Raw genomic sequence first — 24,216 nt, forward strand, 5'->3', positions numbered from 1 at the left:
TGCCTTGATAACTGTTATTAATCCTTTAGGATATAGTTCGCTTGGTATCTCTCGCCTGCCTGCCTCAAGCTTCACCTCCCAAGTCTGTGTTAGCTATTTTTTTCTCGGCATTCCCATAAAATTCATCTCATGACTTTATAATTATCTATTTGCTTGCCTGTATCCTCTACTAAACTACAATTTCTTTTAATACAGAAACAGTGTTTGTACTCCCAGAATTCAGCTAAACATGTACTTATTAGGTGCTTCATAAATACTAGTTGAATAAATAGTTGAAGGGCAACCATTATTAGTTTCGTTTTAATTAAGTGAAAATTGGAACTTAGGAAAGGTAATTAACTTTCCATAGGACATACTGCTACTGAGTGAGAGAGCTGGATTAGGACACATTTTATTTTGTAAACGTTTTATATTTTTAAAGCCAATATTCATCGCATGACATTTTATCATATAATATTATTAATAAGCTAAGATAATTTTAAAGAATAAAATACAAAGACTGTATACATATTTTAAATTTGCTAATGTATTGCCCACAGCTTGATTATTATTGTGGTTTCCATGGAAATCAGTAATTTTGGTGCTATTTCTTTGGAGGAAACTTTGAACATTTTTATTTACATTGGATAATCCAAAAAGCGCAATGGGAAGTGTGAAGAGACTCACACTCACTGGAGTGGAACAAAAGTTTGGGATACTAAACAAGAAGCAACTCTCATTCCCCTTTTTGGGAGACCAATAGTGAACAAAGAGGAGATGTCCAAAATTACTGACTTAAAAAAATATGTGAAGACATAAAAAGGTCATTCGATGGGTACACAGCAATGCTGTGCACAGGTAAGCAGAGAATGAGGTGGCACAACCATAAACATACATGGAAGAAGGTAGACAGAATGTCTTTTATTGTGTATAAGTTGTCAGTAGAAACAAATGTCTAGAATACAATGGGAATCTAGAATGTTAAGTTGTATACATCTGCTATGCTAGGCAATGATGAACCCTGGAAGAAATAGCAGGGAGGTTAACAGCTGTAGCAGCCAACAAAAATATTGTTTTCAAAGAACTAAAATAAAAGATATTAGTGGCAAGGAGACAAATGAAAAGATGCTATTTTCTGTTGGTTGCTGAAACACATTTCTGCTGTACAGGATCCACATCAGGATCCATCTAGTGATAAACACACTTTTTTAAGGTTCCTGATCAGGGCATTGAGTGGATTTGTGCACATTTGTTGGAGAAGTGAGAACACATGGTCAATTTCAGGTAATTGGATATATTCTGAGATGATTAAGAGTCCAAGGGTGGTTATAGCCATTTAAATCAGACGTAGGGACAATTTATTTTTATCCAATATATTTATGCTAAAGAATGATCTGGTTTTTCCTGAAGTTCAAAGTTCCACAGCTGTCCTATATTTTATTAGCTAAATCTGGCAGGTATACAGAGGTGACCTCAATGGATCATATTAATGCCTTGGTTTTAGCAAACAACACTAAGAGCTTCAATGCCCAGGAGGAGCTGCAAGAGTGGTATATATTGAGATGATGCTGATCAACATTTGACTGGGCATTGAAAAAGAAAAACTTATTTATGAGTGCTGCCATCCATGGTAGATGGTGGAGAACTGTGTGAATTCCTTGTTCATAATGATAAAAGGTCACATTTTGATTGGATTTTCAGGACCAACCATCAAAAGACTATTCTCAAAAGGCTGAGAACCATTAAAATGCTAAGTTAGTGGAAGGAATAGAGCAGTGGTTTTTGCTTTGTTTGTTAGTGTTAATAAGCTGTTTGAAGAAGTGCTCAACAATAATTCAGTGCATTATGGGATATGAAAATTTATTTCTCTTTATTGTATTTCTTACCTAATGTTCTGGGTAGTGTATTGAAGGCTAGTAGGGAGAAGTATATGTGTTGAGGGGAGTTGTGCATGTTGGGGGTGGTTCTCTTAGATAATCATTTAGGGATTGAGACAGACAGTGGTTCTACCATCTTTAATGGGTGGCTTGTAATGTCACTCTATTTTTCTTCATCCCAGCCAGCAAAAGCGTGTGGAAAAGCAAATGTGCACAATTTTATGGGCAAACCATAGAATTTGCACATATCACTTTCATTACAAGAGCTCAGTCATGTGACCATAATTAGTTGCAAAGATGGCTGGGAAATGTCATTCCAGCTACAATCCTATTGCTCTGGAGAAAGCAGAAGTGAATTTTGATGGTCAGTTATTTTTTGCCACTGTGTTTTTCATTGTACAATAGAGTTGCATTACAGGACTTTTAGATACAAGGAAAGGTCGACAAGGAAAGCAAAGGACTGTTTTAAGTATTAGAAGCAATTTTTCCCATCATTTTGACTCAAAGAAAATATGAGGTAAAATGTGAGATAGGTGACCACGCTCTGCCATGCTCTGTATTGTTCTTAGTTTCTTTGTTTCTCTCATAGAGTGGGAATGTTATGATTTGAATGTGATTTTAGTATTTTAAGGAACATAACAACATGACCACTGGATATAAGTCAACCACTTCATCTATTATTTAACTGAAGATACCACAATCTATTTTAACACTGAAGAAAAAGGTGATATATTGGATTTAATGAGAAATGATATGATGATATACTTTATGGTGACAAGTTCTTTGGAGCACAATTTTGACTCTATATGAATTATCCTTTACTCACAAACTTCAGAACCTAATATCAACATAAAAAATTCTCCTTGCAAAACAAATAAATATACGCTATTTCTTCACACTCCCTAGAGTTTAGCTGTTGCATGTTTTAAACGTATTTCAAGTCTCATGCATCACAGACACCAAGACGGTTCTTCCCAAGTAGTGAGGTCTATAGGTACACAAGGGCAAGTAATTTACATGTTCATTAAAGGTACCACATAAAAGTAAGAAGAAAAATAGTAAGCAGCTTTGGAGATCAGATCAGGTACTATCTTGGGCAACTTTATTAAAATAATCCAAATTAATATTTACTAATCACGGAGAAGTTATTTCATAGCAGATTGAAAATCTGAATTGACAATACACATGAAAAGCCTCATTACAATTTAAATATACAAAGTACATGACCAGTAGCAATCCTTAAACAAATTAAGAGGAAGTTATGTTTGAATCTCTTGAATGGCAAGGGAGATATTCTTGCTTGTATTTAAATAAGTATTTAGCATAGCATTAGTAATGACAAGTGTTCAAATGCTAAATAAGAAGGCAGGGCCCGGTGGCTCACGCCTGTAATCCCAGCACTTTGGGAGGCCACAGTGGGCAGATCACAAGGCCGGGAGATCGAGACCATCCTGGCCAACATGGTGAAACCCCCTCTCTACTAAAATACAAAAAATTAGTCAGGCATGGTGGCATGCACGTATAGTCCCAGCTACTTCGGAGGCTGAGGCAAGAGAACTGCTTGAACCTGGGAGGTGGAGGTTGCAGTGAGCCGAGATTGTGCCACTGCACTCCAGCCTGGTGACAGAGCAACACTCTGTCTCAAAAAAAAAGAAAAAAAGAAAATAACATTATCTTGGTAACATAATTTATCAAAACCACCCCAAGTCAAGCAACATGCTAGCGACAGCCAAATATCACATTTGCATTACTCAATTTTTGGAGCTATGCCTCAGAAAACAATTCCTTGGAATAAAAGCTTAGGCTTATAGCTTGTGGCAGTGTTCAGTCCTGAGTAAACTAAATATTGTAGCACTTTTGACTCTAACCCCAATGAAGACAATTTGGTTTTATCCATATTGCTAGGAGAAAAAAAAAAAAAGTAAAACTATCTCAGTGTAATAAAAGGTTATTTTGAGGATAAGACCTTTCCTGAGTATATGAGTAGATCATTTCTAACAAATAGCTGTGCTTATGTAAAGTTTTGCTTATTAATCCTTATATCAACAACCTATACCCTGTGAAGAATAAGTACAGAAACACACAGCATTGGTAAGTTTTGAGAGTTATGTTTTGCTACCTCTGGATTATCACTGAGAAACTCTAGATACTATAATTTATTTATATAAACAGATACAGGAACAGTGTCTTTCCTTCCCTCCTGAAATTATATAGAATAAGAGGATAAACTATGTAAGAACCTAAAAACAAAACTTTAAACATGAAATATGAACAAATAAAAATGACTGGCAACTTCACATTTTTGGAGATTCTGGCTCTAATTGGCGACTCTTTTGATGGTGTATATTTCCAACCCATGAATCTTACCTCCTGAGGCATGTTTTCAACCCTAATTCTGACTATAGGCCAGGTGTACTTCGGCACTAACAGGCTCTGTAATTCCTCCTGGCCCACTCAATTCTTGTTATTTCTTATTGAGTTCCTGTGGCTATTTGGATTTTGAATTCTGTTTATCTTGTTGTTTCTCTTCTTGGCTTTGGTGATCAAGCTACCACAATGAAATTCTTGGCTCTTAAATACCTAGTGATAGTGACTTGACTGGTCATTAGGCTATACCCTCTACTTAAGTAACTCTGGGGGAGAATTAATAAAACATAAACCCTATTTTGCTTCCCAACTTGCCTTTTGGTTTCAGTGACCTGGATTATAACATAGCTAGAGTGAAGAGCACTCAGTGGCAAGTCTGGCATTATTGCTTGAGCTCATACGTTACCGAAATCACATGGGTGTGGCTTGATACTATTGATCTTTTTATGATTTTACTGTTCACAATTACTAAAAATAGACTGAATTATTGTAACCACAAGTAGAAATAAAATTCTAGCAAAACACAAAAATAGAGCAATTTCTACTGATGGCGTTCATAAAAATAACTATGAAATCATAATGTGCTTAAGGGAGAATCTATTTTTCTCTTAATTGAGCACAGTTCTGTTATTTCAAATATAGAACATTTTCTTCTATTTCACTTTCAATAGAACACCTCGTATTTATAACTAAATCATATTTAAATTTTACTTTTAGAGTCAAATATATTAGTTATGTTTTAAATGTTCTTAAGGGTCCTTAAAAATAGTTTGTGAACACTTCTATTTCTGACTGTGCTGAAAATGTGGAAAAACTAGTATCTGACAAATAAGCCATTGGAACAAAATACAGAGATCATAAATGAATCTGCACATATATGATCATGAACACCTGATTTATGTCAAAGGTGCCACTGCAATGTTTTGGGGAAATCATGTCTTCAAAAATAGTGCTGGATCAATTGGATATCCATCTGGAAAATGTAAATCTTGACTCTTGCATCACACCATATACAAAATCAATTGTAGTTGGATTGTAGACAAATTATAAAAGTTAAAAAATAAAGCTTTTAGAAGACATCACAGTGGAATATCTTAATGACCTTGGGGTAGGCATAAATTACCTGAATGTGACACAATTTATATGAAAATATAGCACAATTCCTGCAAATGAGAAAAAATGCTGGAGGGTGGGGGAGATTTTCCTTAGACAAAGTTCTGAATTGATACAAAAAAAGAGTATATAAATGTGCAAGTAGTTTGTGCTGAATGTTGTTAATCATAAGGAAAATGAAAATAACTTCACTACCACAAGAATTGCTAAAAGGGAAAAAAAAGAGAAAAAAATCAGAAATTACCAAGGATTGGAGGAATATACAGAGCAACATGAAATTTCATACACTGCATATAAGAATGTGAATTAGTATAGTGTCTCTATTAAACTCTTTGCCAGTGTCTATTAAACTAGAATATATACATACTTGCTCACCCAGCAATTGGATTAATAGAATCAATGGACATACATACCATACTGATTTAAATGAAATTAATCAATGAGAATCAGGAAAATGGCTATATTTTGAAAGTTAATGGCTAGACAGGATCATAAAGGAGGCTTCTGGAGTTCTGGTTCCAGTTATATCTCTATTCATTCTTGGCTACAAAGATGGTTAGCTTTGGGAAACTCTTTAAACTGTCCCCTTAAGATTAATGAATTTTACAGTATATATGCTATTCTTGAAATACAACATTTAAAAAAATGTTGAGCAATTTAGTACATGGAAACCTATAGTTTAAATGCTAAATATTATCTTTATATGATTCTAAAAATTAACTAAGTTTCAAAAAACAATTCATAGATATTACTAAAAGAACCTCTTTCTGAGCTGGAAGGAGGGTAAGAATTATAGTAAATAATGTTTTGGTGGCCATATACAGACAGACTCTTAAAGTATAACTTTTAGCTCTTCCACTGCCTAGTTGGGTAACCTTCAGCAAGTTAATTGTCTGAGTGTTTAATGTATCATTAAATAGACATATTACCTACTTTAAAGTGACTACATGATGACCAAAATAATTAATACATAGAAAGTACTTAAACAATTCCTGTCACAAAGTAATTTAATATGTTAGCTGTATTACTTTGATGATGATTATTATTTTGTTGTCACTTTAACACCACTATATTCGGTCTGTAAAGTAACAATGAAAATAAAACTATTAATATGTGATGCAGTCTTAGATTAAGTCATTCATTGACCCTGTTTGTCAGTTTTGAAGCCTATATAGAGTAGTAGTAACAGCAGTAGTAATAGTAATAATAATGACAACACCTACCCAGTGATCCACAACCTAGGGAGTTGGACTCGAGATTCTACACTGTTAGCCCCACTGCTTTATGGCTTTACAAAAACCCCTATCAGTCAGGATGGGCTAGGGTGGGCTACAGTAACAAGCAATCTCAATGTCTCAGTGGGATATAGTGTAAAGTTTTATGTCTCACTCATGCTGTGTACAATGGGCAGAGCCTTTGTACAGAGGGCAGAACCTCTCAGGCACCTAGGCTGACAGAAGATCCACATCTTGTCATATGCTTCCCTAATTATCAAGGCAAGGAGAAGAAAATGTGAGAAATTATGCCCCAGTCCTCAAAACTTTTGCATAAAAGTGTTCCAGGTTACCCCTGTTCTCACAATTTTGGCCAAAGCAAATCACAGGGATGCACTTAATCTCTTCAGATGGTAAGGAAATATAATCTTTCCAGGAGATAAGGAGCCATAATATTTTGTAAACAGCACTAAAAATCTACCACAAATGCTAAGAATATTATTTTCCTCAAATGTGAAAATGAACATAATAGTTATAATTAAAATGCAAAGAACGATGTAACTATAAGAGATATTATTTAACCTAAATTTATTTTTGTCTCTTTTGAGCATACCTGTGGGATTTCATTTTGGGACAAACATCAATTATATTAACACTTTTTTTATTACTCATCTCAGTGTTCATTAATTTTTTTTTTTTTTTTTTTTTTTTTTTTTTTGAGATGAGAGTTTCACTCTGTCTCCCAGGCTGGAGTGCAGTGGCACAATCCCAGGGCTCACTGCAGCCTTCACCTCCAAGCAATTCTTCTGCCTCAGCCTCTCAAGTAGCTGGGACTACAGGCGCCTGCCACTACACCCTGATGATTTATGTATTTTTTAATAGAGACAGGGTTTCACCATGTTGGTCAGGCTGGTGTCAAACTCCTGACCTCATGTGATCCACCCGCCTTGGCCTCTCAAAGAGCTGGGATTACAGGTGTGAGCCAATGCACCCAGCCAAGTGTTCATTAGTTCCAAGCTTTGTAACTTGAATAATTAATATTTACTTCAAATGAAATTAATAACCCCCATTGTTAATTTTTTAATTGCATGATTGAATATTATAGATTAGATCTTATATTTTCTATTTTACTTAAACTTGGAAAGTTTACCACCTAATAACTATACCTATAAACAGAATAAATGTGTCAAAACTTTATATAATTAAGACTGATTAAGGTTTTTTCAGTATGTTTATGTTTAATCATTAAATTATTTTTATTAAAAATTATTAAATGTTTCCAAATTCAATATCTAATTTGGAGTTACACATCCCTGAAAAAGTGAATATAGGGAGTCAAAATAGATAGTCTGTACACATGCCAATGGACATGTTATGTGGAAGTCTTTTGATATGGTAAACTTATATAATAAAAGCAATGCACAAGACCAATATAACACAAATAATTAGTTGTAGACAATAAGTGGGGAATATTAAAGATCCACTGGTAGTGTGCACTGTCTCCTCTGACCTGCAAGCAAGATCACAGATAGTGTGTATTTATGTATCTACAGCTGGAATGATTGCAGATTAATAAAATTATGAAATCCTATGGTTACCAGAAAAAGGCATGCTTCTCTTGGATGCCTTGTTCATCTCTGAGTGCCAGGGGCTCTGCACAAGGCAAAGAACACAAGTCCTCAATAGCAGTATTTTGTGATACTTAAGTATATTGAAAAGATGAAAGGTATAGCTATGCTTCAGCTCTTCCAATAAGAACCCAAGCAGTCTATTAGGACCAATATGTGTGAAAAACAATAACATTTGGGGCTTTAAGTTGGCAAAAGTTCACTTCGGTATATAGTAATAAAAGGGTTTTTTAACCATGACAATTTAATAAGGCTGCATTACTAGAAGTATTAAAATAATTCTAAACACATTAGAATTATTATTATCCCACCCAATAGGCAAAAAATTTTTAAATTTTATAAAATCAAGTGTTAGCAAGGCTGTGGAGTAACGAGAACTCTGAAAACAATGCTGGTGGGAATTGCGCATATTTGCTCCTGTCTCCCACACTGGCCAGACGGCTTCTGGGATGGGAAATTTAATTCCAAGTACCTTACAAGAGCAGTTTTCTTTTTCTTTTCTTTATTGTATTAAAGACTTGAAAATTCCTTTTCAAAATCAAAATTGATGAGGAGGCTTACTATGTAAAATGAATAAAAGCTCAGCCTGAAAATTGGAAAGGCTGGGTGGGTGGAGGTAGAACCCAAATCCTTCCTTTCTTCCATGAGGCTTCTGTGAAAACCACCAAACTAGAGAGTATCATTGGGCCTATGAAGAGGAAACCATATCAGTAAGAGATGGTTGAAAGAAATGAAGATATTCAACCTGAGAACTGAGAGATGAACTTGACGACTGATCTCAGATATTTATAGAAAGAGCTTTGGGCTGGGAGAGGACAATGTATTCTGTGCTGCTGCTGAGAACAAAACTAGAATAAAGGAAAGGAAGTTAAGAGAAAGAAGGCATTTCCTCTAACTTGAGAAAAGTAAGAAAGTGATGGATACTCATATTGATTTGTTCTTTATAAATTATATGAATATATTAACCTATATGCACCCCCAAAAGATGTGCATTGGTCATGTATCAATAGAAAAAAGAAAATTTTTCTAAAACATGAAAAAATAACTACCTAATGACGGATATAGCCAACTAATGCAATTATGAATAATTGACCCTACAGATACAAAGCAAAAGCCAATACCAGCATCAACTACGCCTCAATCTACCTGATTGCCCTTTGTCAGCTTCGTTTTTTCTCCTGAATGCAGTTGTTCTTAAATGCTGTTTCTCACTGGGCCTACTGCTCTTTCTATTCCATTAATCGTTCACTTCAGGTAAGCAAGAGAGACAATTCTGACAAGATAAGCAAGGGTCAAGTGATACGAAACTCTCATCCACTAATATTGGCAATCAATTGCAGTTATTCTTAGTATTGTTAGTTCCTCAAGCCTCTCTTCATTAATCAGCTCTCTATTCATTCGTCTCACACCTTCTAGCTCAAATTTGCTGTGATATCATATTGTGTTTGAAAGAGTGCCTCATAAGCAATGAAAAAAACAGAGTATCTTTAAATATTAGTCGGCAGCTGGTTTAATTAAATATCTCTCCACCCACACTGTACTACATTGATTAATTTTTAAAGAAATGGCTAAATGAAGACATTAATTATTTGTATGTGGTGCATATGCTTTCATGCACACTATTGTATTTTAATTTACTTTTTAACAAGTAAGCCAATATGATTTTAAAATTATTTCCCATCTGTCATGCATGCTAATAAAGAAACCTACTAATTTATGCCATATTAAATTTAACCTCTTTTTTTGTGCTTTCTAGTTACATAGTTCTTGAGGAAATCAAACTAGAAAAAATGGATTTAACCTTTCTGCTTTTTAGTCCACATAAATAGACAGTGTGGGAGATAACTGAAATACTCACTTGTGGCTGCCTTAACAGTATGGAAATAGAATATGTACACATTTTCTCTTGATTATTTGTCTTTTATTAATCATTCTATGTAAAACTCAAATACAATAAGGCAAACTGATTACTCTGCAAAATAGTTAACTGTCATCTGAAGCATTAGATAATTCAATTATATTCTGCTTCTTTTGGATGGGTATATTATGATTAGTTTTTTGGAAATTCTATAAACCACATAGAGTATGTATGGTAATTTGTATTACCCTGCTTATTTACTCATTATGTGCCATAAAGGATTGTTTATGCATATATAAGCACATGTGCCATAAAGGATTGTTTATGCATATATAAGCATATGGAGACATTAAGGTTTCTAGGTGAAAAATCCTTTTCAGTTAATTTATTATGGATTTTGAAATTTCTTAGAAATTTAAACTGTGTGTATAGGTGTGTGTTTTGTACTTATGGACAATTGTGCAAATTGCTCATTAATGATATTACCAAGAAAATTACATATAAAACTAGATATTAATGAATACACTTCTATGTATTTTTCAACGTAAGGCTGAAAAGCATACTTATGCTTCTAGACTCTGAAAAATGAAAGTTATACTGCTGCTTTTCAGATGGGTTATGGATTGTCTGGAGATCATATTCTTATTGTAATATTTAAATAAATTGCTGATTTAATTAGCCAAAAATACAAAAATCTTGAAGTGAGACAGCTACAGGGGGAGGAGCAGCTACATTCGGTGTTTGTGAAGCTCCACTCTGCTTCTATGATTCTGTCATGAGGGACACCAGATCTAGAAAGCTCTTTTCCTCATCACAATCTTTTTATTCTGTGCTTCCTTCACTTTCAAAGAAGAACTTGTACTTGCCATCTCTACAGTTCTCTTAAATGGAAGGAAATATTTATAAACATTGAGTTATCCTGGTTCGTGAACACCACCACCACATCCTCACCACTGGATAGAAAACAGAGTGACTTCTCTGTTATCCCTGAACAAAAGCTTAGCCCTTGTACTTCCAGAATCAAAGACAGTTCATCTCACCACATTTAATTCTGTGACCCTAATTTAATATTATTTTACCTGGGTAGTGCTGATGCTGAATTTGATCGAAGGACTGCAATCAGAAATGCATTTACTTGCACTGACCTATTGTTATTTCCTCTAAAATATATTTAGAAGTTTAGTAATCATTTAGATAATGGAAAGAAAATGGGATTGAATGTCAAAAGACATCCTCTGTCTCTGTTGCTTACTATCTGTATGACTTCAAACACTTTACTTAAACCTCCTGTGTCATTGTTAAAATGCAAGTGATAGTAGTCCACCTGAGAGGATGGCATGGGAAATATTCAAATCAATGAATGTGAAAAAGTTTCGTAAATATACCAGAACTGTCTGTTCTTATAAGTACGACGAAAGTAGTTGTTCGCTTTGAAATCAGTTACTGAAAAAATAATATTGATTGGATAAACATACACAGTCTTTGCAAGTGTACCATACACTTTATAAGTGTATCATAGACCTAGAAATCTTAGAAAATAATATATATCTAGGTTTTTCCCCTGAAAAAAACCAAAAAATTTTTAAGTATTTCAAAAATAGATTTGTATAGATGTTTTAAAGTCTTTTATTCTTTTACTATTATCTCTTTGTGTATAAAAGTCTTATAATTACTTCTTTTTAAACCTAAATTTAGCATATTTCTTTTCATTCCATTAACTCAATTGAATAATAAATTGTTATTTAAAAAGCTCTTTAAACAAATATTCTCTAATGACTTATCCCAGAAAATACCTGGTTTTTTTTTTTGTTTTTTTTTTATACTTTAGGGTTTTAGGGTACATGTGCACAATGTGCAGGTTTGTTACATATGTATCCATGTGCCATGTTGATTTCCTGCACCCATTAACTCGTCATTTAGCATTAAGTGTATCTCCTAATGCTGTCCCTCCCCCCTCCCCCCACCCCACAACAGTCCCCGGAGTGTGATGTTCCCCTTCCTGTGTCCATGAGTTCTCATTGTTCAATTCCCACCTATGAGTGAGAACATGCGGTGTTTGGTTTTTTGTCCTTGCGATAGTTTACTGAGAATGATGTTTTCCAGTTTCATCCATGTCCCTACAAAGGACACGAACTCATCATTTTTTATGGCTGCATAGTATTCCATGGTGTATATGTGCCACATTTTCTTAATCCAGTCTATCGTTGTTGGACATTTGGGTTGGTTCCAAGTCTTTGCTATTGTGAATAGTGCCGCAATAAACATACGTGTGCATGTGTCTTTATAGCAGCATGATTTATAGTCCTTTGGGTATATACCCAGTAATGGGATGGCTGGGTCAAATGGTATTTCTAGTTCTAGATCCCTGAGGAATCGCCACACTGACTTCCACAATGGTTGAACTAGTTTACAGTCCCACCAACAGTGTAAAAGTGTTCCTATTTCTCCACATCCTCTCCAGCACCTGTTGTTTCCTGATTTTTTAATGATGGCCATTCTAACTGATGTGAGATGGTATCTCACTGTGGTTTTGATTTGCATTTCTCTGATGGCCAGTGATGATGAGCATTTCTTCATGTGTTTTTTGGCTGTATAAATGTCTTCTTTTGAGAAGTGTATGTTCATGTCCTCTGCCCACTTTTTGATGGGGTTGTTTGTTTTTTTCTTGTAAATTTGTTTGAGTTCATTGTAGATTCTGGATATTAGCCCTTTGTCAGATGAGTAGGTTGCAAAAATTTTCTCCCATTCTGTAGGTTGCCTGTTCACTCTGATGATAGTTTCTTTTTTTTTTTTCAGAAGTCTGAACCACTATTTTGTTCTTTAGTCAACCACGTAACTAACCACATAGCTTTAAAAATGTTGCTGTATCAGTCAACCATAGGTCATTCACTTCATTCATTCTTCCATTCATGGGAGTGCTTCTGGGATGTATATGCATGATGGTAATGGGTTTTCCGTGAAAACTGTGGTAGATCCCATGGCCACTTATTCAAGGAGTTTATCCCCTTTAATTTTATAAAGAACTTACGGGCTTACCTTAGCCTATATTGCGGAAACCAAACATCACTTATGAGCTTAGTAAACAACTCTGGGTTTTCTTACTCATGAGAATTTAAATGCTTCACCTGTGCTTCCTTTTAGAAAACATGAAATTGAAATCTTTGCTTTATTTCAAAGTGGGTGGTCTGAGGTACTAAATTGCATTGCTAATGCGGAAGTACAAGAGCCTAGAAAAATAAAGAGGAAGAATGAACGTTCACATGCTACTCTTACAGTCTGATGTCATTACATTGACCTGTCTCCCTCACAGTGGCCCTGCTTCCATGGTCCATCTTTGCCACGATAGTGTTTTAACTGTGCAGTGGAATTCACCTGGGATTGTTCTTATCCTATGTGAGTGCTTTATTAATTAGCTTCATTCTTTCATATTCTCAATATTAACAATGAAATTACCTAGATATTTTTATTTTTTGACAAAAATATCACTTTTAATAATTCAGTTTTTAAAAGTTATATCATTCACAATAGACTAGAACAATGATTGTTTTCTTTTTGGGTCACCCAGAACTTGCCTCCAGACCTGGGATAAGACTAGTCTCTGTGAAGGTACCAAAACCCAAAGTCCTGAACTGGAATTCAGGAGACTTGGATTTGGGTCTTGCTCTTTCACTAACTTGCTGGAAGATGTAATCCTGTGCTTCACTTTTATCAGATGTATCACCCAGGACAAGTCACTTGACCTCTTTTATGCCTCAATTTCCTCATCTGTAAAAGGAGATAATAGAAATGACTACCTCTTAGCATTGTTGTAAGGCATCAATGAGATTATGATGATAAAGGACTTAGAACTGTACTGAGCTCATACGAAGAACCTGTGTGTTATCTACAATAATACTAATCTTTCTTGTCATAACTCCTGTGTTTTTCACTTCACAAGGCTATACTGAGAATCAAATGACATAATAAGTATTGTATTAGTTTTTATTGCTGCATAGCAAACTTATCAACTTAAAACAACATCCATTTACTATCTCACAGTTGCTATATGTCAAAAGTCCAGGGATGGCTTAGTTGGATCCTCCGATCAGGAATTCAAAAGGCTGACATCAAAGTGTCAGCTAAGTTGTGTTCCTTTCTCCTGCTCAGGGTCTTCTTTCAAGCTCATAGGGCTGTTGGAAGCTCATAGGGATGTCATTTGATCAGCACTCAGGAGGACCTCATATATTGTAAAACGCTCCATAATATATAACTAAATAATGATGCAGGGAAAGATTGAAAACTATTACATCTTTCATTAAAATAGAATTTAACCCAAAAATTCACACAAGAAACTACCAGTACTTTGTTAATAGGAGTGCCTTCAGGGCAGGGCTGAATTCCATATCAACATAGAGATCAGTAAAACTTTGGAAATAAGTAATATTATACAAAATAAGGAATATAGACTTCAGATTATATTTAGTGGGTTTTTTGTTTTTTTGTTTTTGAAACAGGGTCTCACTCTGTTGCCCAGGCTGGAGTGCATGGTGCAGTCATGGCTCACTGAAGCCTCAACTTCCTGGGCTCAAGTGATTCTTCCACCTCAGTCTCTGGAGTAACTGGGACTACAGACATGTGCCAGTATGCCCAGCTAATTTTTTTGAATTTTAATAGAGATGAGTTCTCGTTTTGTTGCCCAGGCTCATCTTGAACTTCTGAGCTCGGGCAGTTCTCTTGCTTCGTCCTCCCAAAGTGCTGGGATTACAGGCATGAGCCACCATGCCCAGCTTGTATCTGTATTAAAACTTGACTCTGCCACTCTTGGCAATATGATCTTGGATGAATTACTTTGTCTTCTTGGGACTTGATTTCTGACTCTTTAATCAGAGTAACACTGTCTACTTCAGGAGATATACTAAGGATTAAGTGAAATATCCTATGCCAAGCTCTTAGAACAATATTGGGTACATAGTGAACCCTTAGTAAGTGATGACTATTGTTGCTATTGCTACGATTATTTATTTTAATAATCTTAACATGTGGCTTCATGTCTGGAACATTATGTGCTCAGAAAATATTACTTTCACCCTTCTTCAGTATCTGTTTAGTTGAACCGGATCTGTAGAGGAGAATATTTTGGATATTATCAATCTGAACTAGGCTAAGTGGTTGCCATTTGCCTAATTTTATTTAATTTTCTACGATTTTCTTCCTCCATTCCTTCCTGCTTGTTTGCCTGCCTGTCTCCCTTCCTTTCTTCTTTCTTTCATTGTCTTTCCTATCTTCTTTATTCTTCTCTATCTCTTCCCTTTATTTCTCAACCTTTTTTTTCCCAAGCAGATATTATTTTAAATTTCCGAACAACTTATGTCAGCAAGTCTGGCCAAGTTATCTTTGAAGCAAGATCAATTTGCATCCACTATGTCACAACCTGGTTCATCATTGATTTAATCGCTGCCCTGCCTTTTGATCTCCTGTATGCTTTCAACGTCACAGTGGTGAGTAAAGAGCTCCCCGCCACATGGCCTTTAAGGTTGATTTATTTTTCCCATGTTTAGGTTTTAAATGGTTGTGGCGATTTATGCTTCCAGGGTTTTGTGCCTTCTTCAATAAAGATGCCTTGATGCCCAGTGATAAGCAGGCCAGATTCTTCGGTTGATGAAGTTACTTCCTTTTGACATTCATATTACCTGTTCATGCTTTTTTAAATACCCAGAGCCAGGAAACACAGAAATGCTGAATTTATCATAAATACTGACCCACTAAACAAATTCTTTAATAAGGAAATCATCTGTAGGAATTTAAGCATCACTTTATATTACCTAGGCAGATACATGTCTCAAGAATTTGCTAGAGAGTTTGAAGATTTTTTTTTCTGCTTTTATGACCCTTAACTCTCATTTCTTTAGTATTTTGTTATTCGTTGGCAAAACCAACTGAAGACTGATCAAGATAGAGAGGACTATTGAATTTAAATGAGGGAATTCAACCACTTCGTAGAAGTCCTTGTAAAACTGTTGAATGTAGCAAAAATCTAAATGATATGACTAATGTAAAACTCGAGAGTTCTCTTGAATTTGCAAGAATCTTGGTACCTTCTTTTTCTTGCTCTAAATCCCTTACCCTCATGTAGCCTCCCAGGACAGAAAGCATATCACTTGTAGTAGTAGCCATTTTTATAATTTAATGATTGGTATTCTTAAAAGTATTAAATGCTCCCTTATAAAGAAACTTTTAAGGAGGCCATTTGTGAAGCAGTAATACAATTTTCTGCTAGAGTAACCAATTATGGCATGTAAAAATTTATTAAACATTAGTTCAAATTAAGCAGATATTCTAGTCAATTGACAGTGCTTTATAGAAATCATATTCTCCTTCAAAAATTTAAAGGCATAGTTTTAAATATTAAACACAATAATCACAGTTTCAAATACAATTATTATTAACTTCAGAATGAATATAGAATTGTGATCCTGACTTGTTAGTGCAGACTTGTGCATTTGTTAATTGCCTGTACAATAGTTTCTTTTTATTCTTTTTCTTTTTAAGTTGGGAGGTTGATAGTGCCAACATCTTTAAAACGTTTATGACTCAACTGAAAGGAAAGCTCCCAGGAAAAGTCTAGTATATATCAATCACTGCTACATTGAATTGTTATCTAGGGTTTCTACAGTGCTTTTTAAGATTGAATTTGACTAGATAAGTGTACCATCATGAAACCATAATGGCTTAAAACCATGTTTTTTCAAGACTGCAGAATAAGTATATAATTCACAAAAGGTTAAAAAAATTTCCAAATTCCCCTGGCAAATTGTTTTAAATTGTTCATTAATTATTTAATACAATTCCATTTTAAATTAATTTGCTGCTTTGCTACTAAAAACGAATACATTTTTTAGTTCCATTTTTATTTGAGTACTGAGCAAATAAGATATTTTAAATATGTATATATAATATATAATTATAGGTATATATAACATACATTTTTATATCATTAGCATTCTCATTCCTCAAAATTAACATGGATGAAGAAATGTCTTAAAGTCTAATTTGCATGTTTGACGAATTTTAAATATTTATATACTTTCACTACACTCCTGCTCTCTTTTCATCAATCTTATGTAATCTAACACAAATGCTTTATAAATAATACAAGGTATAGGGCAACAACTGTGTCAAAAGAAAGAAAAAGGGGAAGGAAGAAATCTGTTACCAGTGATACTTGTTCTGCTTTTCACAGGAGTGAGCATATAAGCATTTAAAAAGTTGGCACCTAAATTCATTATCCTTCTTAAACAAGTTAGTCAGGACCAAATATTGTATAATATTTGAACAGAAAAGCTTGTTCAAGATATTATGTTTTCTTCTCAGGAAAACATAAGTTACGAGAAATAACTTATGAGTTATGCTCTTTTACAACAAAGACTTAGAAAAAGAAACAAATAACCAAAGATGTTTGTCTCCCAAATCTAAAATATGTCCAGTTAATGCATCTCCATAGGTGACATTCAGAACTGCATAACCTTTGTCTTTGGCTCTGCTCACAATTGCTCATGGCAGTTCTTTTAAGTACGGATCACATGCTTTTTGAAAACTAGTATGTATATCACTGTAGAAGGCACTTGTAAGAGATACAATTATGAATAAGACATAGGAATGTTGATACAGTAGAAAGGGCAGAAGTATGAATCCAAGTTCTATCATTTACCATCTGAGTAACTTACTTGGGGAAGTTAACATTAAAATATCCATAAAATGGGCATAATACAAGAGTTTTTGACCAGATATGCAACATATTTATGTTGAAAATGCAACATATTTATACAATGCTTTGCTAAATGTCTAAAACCTAGGAAGACTTCACAACATGTTAGTTAGCCTCCTCTCTCTCTCTTTCTCCCTTCTGGGTGATAGCTAGGAGGTGGCCACATCCATTTGGTAAAAGAGGATTTTATAGGGGGGTTTGATGAATGCACCTGTCTATGAGTGGCTTATAATTCTCATCAGTGACAGATTTGAAACAGCATCCAAGGAGTCAAAAGAATCTTCTCCCTTTTTCAGATACATATTTACATCTAAGTCAAATATGCTTTTTTCTCCTGTCATTCTTCAGGAGAAAACATTAAAACTTTAGCAAGAAGCTATTGACTCTGATGGGAGCAAGCATAATTTCTTTAATGCCAGTTTTTATTGACTTAAGAATGAACACAGAACTATCTGGGTCATCTGGACACCTAGGTTCATGTTCCTAATATTTGCAGATGACTGTTGTTCTCATGTACAAGCAGCTCTACATTCTTTGCTCAAACATCCCCTTTCCGGTCAGAGAAAATGGGGAGACTGTATCAAAATTATGTGTGCAGATGCCCTCGTCCATTTGGGACTTCCGTTCTAGTTTTCATTTCACTTACAAAATTGTCACCTAACCATCAAATTCATATACCTGTAAAATAAACTCCATCCCCAGTAATATCTTTAAATAACAGAATAGAAATTACAAATCTTGGCATCTGACCATCCAGCTAACCATCAGCTTGAGAAATGATAGATGAGAACTTAGCTGTAAAGGAGAAGAAAGTAAAACTTGACACAGGAGAATGACAAAAGGAAATAAAAGAGCGCAGCTAGCTGTTAAGTTCTTCAAGTGCCCTTAAGAGTTTACTGTATTCGATATAGAATAATTCACAAGATTACAACTGAATATAATTTTGTTGGATATCAGTTTCTATGCTGAGCTTGGAGTGTTTGCATCTTAACTTGATAATTTATTCATTCACTCATTTAATAAATATTTATTGAGCATTTTCTATGTGTCAGGTACTGTTCTAGGTATGTTTTTCTTAGAGATAAATATGGCTAGCAGAGGAAAGAACTAGAAGTCAACTGACTTTAGATAAATACAAAAAGCAAACTCCCGATGCTGACCTTGTGTCTCATTCAGTTTTGTAAAGGAAAGAGTGCAGTTAGTTAAAGCCATAAAGTTACTCCTTCTCTACTTATGCTTTCCCCAAAGAAATTAAAGGTGACATCAAGAAGTTTGTCAAACTGCATTTCCATACAATTTAATGTTTCATTTGTTGTTTCTATTTTAGAATGTTATTTGAAGATATGAAAAGAAGGTGTGTTATGTGCACCCCTTATTAATGATGATATTGACTATTCTGGTCCACACCAATGATGCACATTTTTCAATTGGACCCTGAAGTCAATAAAATAATCCCTCAGCTACAAGTCTACTGCTATAGTGGATGCAAAGGCACTAGGAGGCTCTTCAGAAATTCTTGTCCATTTCATTTTAATTCCCTAAGCATGTCTGAGAGAGCGCTGAGAGAGAGAAAGAGAGACAGAGAGAGAGAGTGAGCTTCAGGCAAATGTTTCCTCTGTCCATTGATAATGTTGGAAGTATAGTACATGAGGCAGAAGATGCTACTGGTACTTGTGGGCAGAACTTACTCAAGTTTTATGGGTCTACCTATTTTAAGAAATAATCTCTAAGGTATTTTTATTATCACTTTCTATGCCTTTACTTCAATTTTTCTGAATTATTATTATAAAGCAATTTCGTGACACAGGGAAGGGAATGTAGGGTTGAAAGAAAGTATGTGTAGGGGATTCGAGATATGTACAATTCTGATACCATAGTGTGTTTCAGTTGTGTATCAGAATGTAAACTATAGTGTAAAATCAGACAGGAAATGAAAAAAGATAACCCCTAATTAAGAAAGGTATTTCCTCAAATAAATTAAATTGTCCTTCCTATCCTATCCTTTATTCCAGCCTCTTTAATCCTATCACTTTCTGATATAATATGTCAAGAACAAAGACAATTCATAAAAATAATAATATTAAAATAATTATACTTCATTTCCAGAATTTTTAGAATTGCTCCAAGTTAATGTTGTGGTGTGAATTTAACACATGCACCAAGTTGTGCTGCTCTGTCTCCTACCACAGGTGTCTCTTGTGCATCTTCTAAAGACAGTGCGCCTCTTGCGTCTTTTGCGTCTGCTGCAGAAGTTAGACCGCTATTCCCAACACAGTACTATCGTCCTGACTCTGCTCATGTCCATGTTTGCACTCCTTGCACACTGGATGGCGTGTATCTGGTATGTCATTGGAAAAATGGAGAGGGAAGACAACAGCCTTCTGAAGTGGGAAGTTGGTAAGGGCTTACATTTGTCACATTTTCCATTTTTAAATTAAAATAAAAAAGAGTATCAAGAACTTGGAGGAAGTGAAAGATAAGTCTATAAATATATTTATTCTTACTATCAATTTGTCTAATTAATTTCTATTTTTGAATCCATGATACAAGTAATTGATTTCAATAAGGTTTTCTGGAACAACCTTACATTTTTTTCAAAAATTAATGGGTTAAACTGATAAATTTTATATATAAACTTTATAAAGTTTATATATAATCAAAATGACCAGTTTGGCTGTAGAAGTGTTTAGATAAATAATGTTCAATCTTATCTTGAAGTGTTCTGATGCAGGGCTGGTAATAGTAAATCACTGGGAAACTGGCCTATGGCCTATCACTACGATATCTTAACTAATAAGAAAATGATCACTTATATTTGAGGTGGCATATTAATAGAAAAGATATCCTACCATCCTTCCCTTTAAAAAGAGAGAGAGAGAGAGAGAGTATGGGAGCGAAAGTAAACATAATAACACCTTCTCCACATTTAGCACACTTTGAGAATTTGTGATGGTAGAACGGACTGGATATTTACAAACATAATTTATAGTGTTGAGTCCCCATAATACATAGGAGTTTAAGGGAGATTTTTTAAATGTTACATAATCTGCATAATGAAGCTGAAACTCTATGCACATGGACACATTTTTAAACTTATGTCAACCACAGTAAATTTATAGAAAATGAAAATTCTCAAAACTGTAACTCTCTATCCCAAAATATCTGCATTTTTCTCACAGTCATACCCTTTAGAGAATTGTCACAGTACCTTATGTAGAATTTTTTTTTATTAATCTGACATTTAATCAAAAGAATCTGCTTCTTAGTTGGCTAGAAAATCCTTCACTTACCTTCTCTACCAAAAATCAATCTTGAACTTTTGGAAGAAGCTCAGACCTTTGCACAGGAGACTGCCAAGAAAGAAAAATGCCCAGACTTTTCATACCAGCAGTTAATGGCTGGACATATTTGGAACACCCCTGTGTTGGCCCTCATAAATGGCAAACTCTCAGCATAGGACATATACAAAGTCTTCAAAGGCAGCACTGGAGGAAGAGCTGGAGACCTTAGGAAAGCAGGTGGGAGGGAATAAGCTCCTGTCCAAGTTCTTAAAAATACCTCTTCACATCCCAATTTTATTTCTGAGCTACACAAAACAACTGATGTGTTCTTACAGTTTTTATCTTAGAATGTTTGTTATCTTCTTTATCAAAGCACTTTTTAAATGTCTTGCTGTGGGTCCTCAATTCTAGGAAACAAAGAAAATGGGGAAATAAAACTACCAAGTGAAAGCAAACATATCTTAGATAAAAATAAGATCCAATAGGAGAAGGAGAAAGAGAGAAGGGTTGGTTAAAAGGAGGATCAGGGTCTGAATCGTATGTGGATTAAAACATTTTCCATCTTTCAATATTGTTTTCTTCTCTATAACTTTGTCTTGAAGGCTTCCTCATCACATCATATGTCATCATCCTAATGGTGTTCAGTAAATTGCAGCATTAGATCTCTGCTCTTTGTTTTGAATTCATATTAAAATTCTGACTTGTGGTCAGTACCCGATTCCTTTTTAGACCTGACCTAATTTTCCTCAGGCCCCAGACCTATATACTCATATTAATTTGTAAGTCTCGTCTAGTCTGAGAGTCTCCAGACGGGGAAATTTAGCTTATTCACACTCTCAAATTTAGTTATATGAACAAAGCCTTTTGTTTCATTTCCAACATGCCAGGCTTGCTGCAGACTTACAATCTAGCTGTTGTTTTTCTTCCCACAACATATAGAGGTATTTATTTGTCAATTTAAAAAACAACCTGAATTGCTTCTATATTTACCCCCTTACTTGTATTCTTGGTCCTTGTATTATAGTTCAATGTAATGAGTAGGAGGTTGTAAGCCAGAAACCAATCTCACAGAGAGAGCATTGTCATGAAGTAGTGGCAAGAAGAGCATTGGGCTGGGGGCAATAGACCTCTCCTGTCATCATGGTTCCATTGCTAATCAGCTGTCAGATTTGCAATATTTTTTCTCACCTGTCTGGGCCTCAGTTTCCTCATCTACAATGTGAAAAAGCTCACCATATAATTTGAAAGTCTATTTCTGGTTTCATGAGTAATGATTATCACGGATAAACAAACCCCAAAATGTGCTTCATATATACACACATATATATATACACACACACACACACACACACATATATGTGTATATATACACACATATATATACACATATATATGTGTGTAGATATTTTTTTTCTTATTATGGGTCAGTATCCACATAAACCATCAGAGGATATATTAGAAAGTACATCCTATGATCATGGCATGTCAAATAATTGATAATCTTACTCATTTATGATAAAAATGACCCAAAATTTATCTTCAGAGAATTAGATTTCCTGTCCAAACACCTACTGGGATATGAACAGTATGCTAATTAAGTTGTAAATATTGGGTTTACAGGCTTGTCTACAAAGACTTTCCCTTCTCCTAAAATTACTTGCATCATTTAAATGTTCATTTAAAACATTCCCCAGCTGAGATTTGAACACAGATTAAATAATCATGACCTTCCCTACCTAACTTTATAATGAAGTAGCGGAGAGTGTGGGCTACTTTAGTTTTTACCCTGTAATCTGTGCACTAATGGTAAATTTTACCTTTTTGGGTCCAATTATCATGAATCCAAAAATTTATCATACAAATAACATTTGATGAGAGAGCATGTTGTTCCTTATGTTTGTGTTTAACATTAGATGTATAAAAATAGATTCATTTTCCCAAAGGATAAAATTTATTTCTAATTATTGTTAATTTCCATAAAATGAAATATTTAAGTCCCCATTACATACTTGGTTCTGTGTTAGGCACTGGGGATACCAAAACAAATAATAGAGCTTAAAATCTAGTGGGAAAAGTAGACAAAGATTTAATGGGTATATTACAGTGCAATATATTTTATAAAAGGAATAGGTATAGAGGGGTGGCACTAAATCTAACTAGAATATCATCAAAGGCTTCTCAGAGAGGACCTGAGTTTTAAAGGGTGAATAGGTCTTGTCTGTATAGATGCTGAGGAAAAGGCATTTGTGACAGCAGGGTTATTAATATATTAAGCAATTCACTCTCACTGAAGGTGAATGGAGGTGTGGTAGAAAGGGAATGAGGCCAAAGAGGTAGGTAGGTAGATACCAGATCTTTAAAGACTGTGCTAAGCTTAAGAGTGTGGACTTCTTTTGAGAAGTGTCTGTTCGTGTCCTTCGCCCACTTTTTGATGGGCTTGTGTTTTTTTCTTGTAAATTTGTTTGAGTTCATTGTAGATTCTGGATATTAGCCCTTTGTCAGATGAGTAGGTTGCGAAAATTTTCTCCCATTTTGTAGGTTGCCTGTTTACTCTGATGGTAGTTTCTTTTGCTGTGCAGAAGCTCTTTAGTTTAATTAGATCCCATTTGTCAATTTTAGCTTTTGTTGCCATTGCTTTTGGTGTTTCAGACATTAAGTCCTTGCCCATGCCTATGTCCTGAATGGTAATGCCTAGATTTTCTTCTAGGGTTTTTATGGTTTTAGGTCTAACATTTAAGTCTTTAATCCATCTTGAATTAATTTTTGTATAAGGTATAAGGAAGGGATCCAGTTTCAGCTTTCTACATATGGCTAGTCAGTTTTCCCATCACCATTTATTAAATAGGGAATCCTTTCCCCATTTCTCGTTTTTGTCAGGTTTGTCAAAGATCAGATAGTTGTAGATATGCGGCGTTATTTCTGAGGGCTCTGTTCTGTTCCATTGATCTATATCTCTGTTTTGGTACCAGTATCATGCTGTTTTGGTTACTGTAGCCTTGTAGTATAGTTTGAAGTCAGGTAGCGTGACGCCTCCAGCTTTGTTCTTTTGGGTTAGGATTGACTTGGTGATGCAGGCTCTTTTTTGGTTCCATATGAAACATTTGTGCAGCCAAAAAACACATGCAAAAATGCTCATCATCACTGGCCATCAGAGA

General features: G+C 34.8%; 1 protein-coding gene across 1 annotated transcript in view; it reads left to right on the forward strand.

The window, feature by feature from the left end:
- Nucleotides 1–24,216, forward strand: part of KCNH8 (potassium voltage-gated channel subfamily H member 8) — a 373,783-nt gene that overhangs the window by 213,249 nt on the left and 136,318 nt on the right. The window contains exons 6-7 of the mRNA XM_032143681.2: nucleotides 15,356–15,513; nucleotides 19,970–20,177. Of these exons, the coding sequence (XP_031999572.1) occupies nucleotides 15,356–15,513; nucleotides 19,970–20,177 (366 nt within the window). The remainder of the gene's footprint in view (nucleotides 1–15,355; nucleotides 15,514–19,969; nucleotides 20,178–24,216) is intronic.

This window comes from Hylobates moloch, unplaced genomic scaffold (assembly GCF_009828535.3).
Source record: "Hylobates moloch isolate HMO894 unplaced genomic scaffold, HMol_V3 SCAFFOLD_22, whole genome shotgun sequence".
NCBI lineage: Eukaryota > Metazoa > Chordata > Mammalia > Primates > Hylobatidae > Hylobates > Hylobates moloch.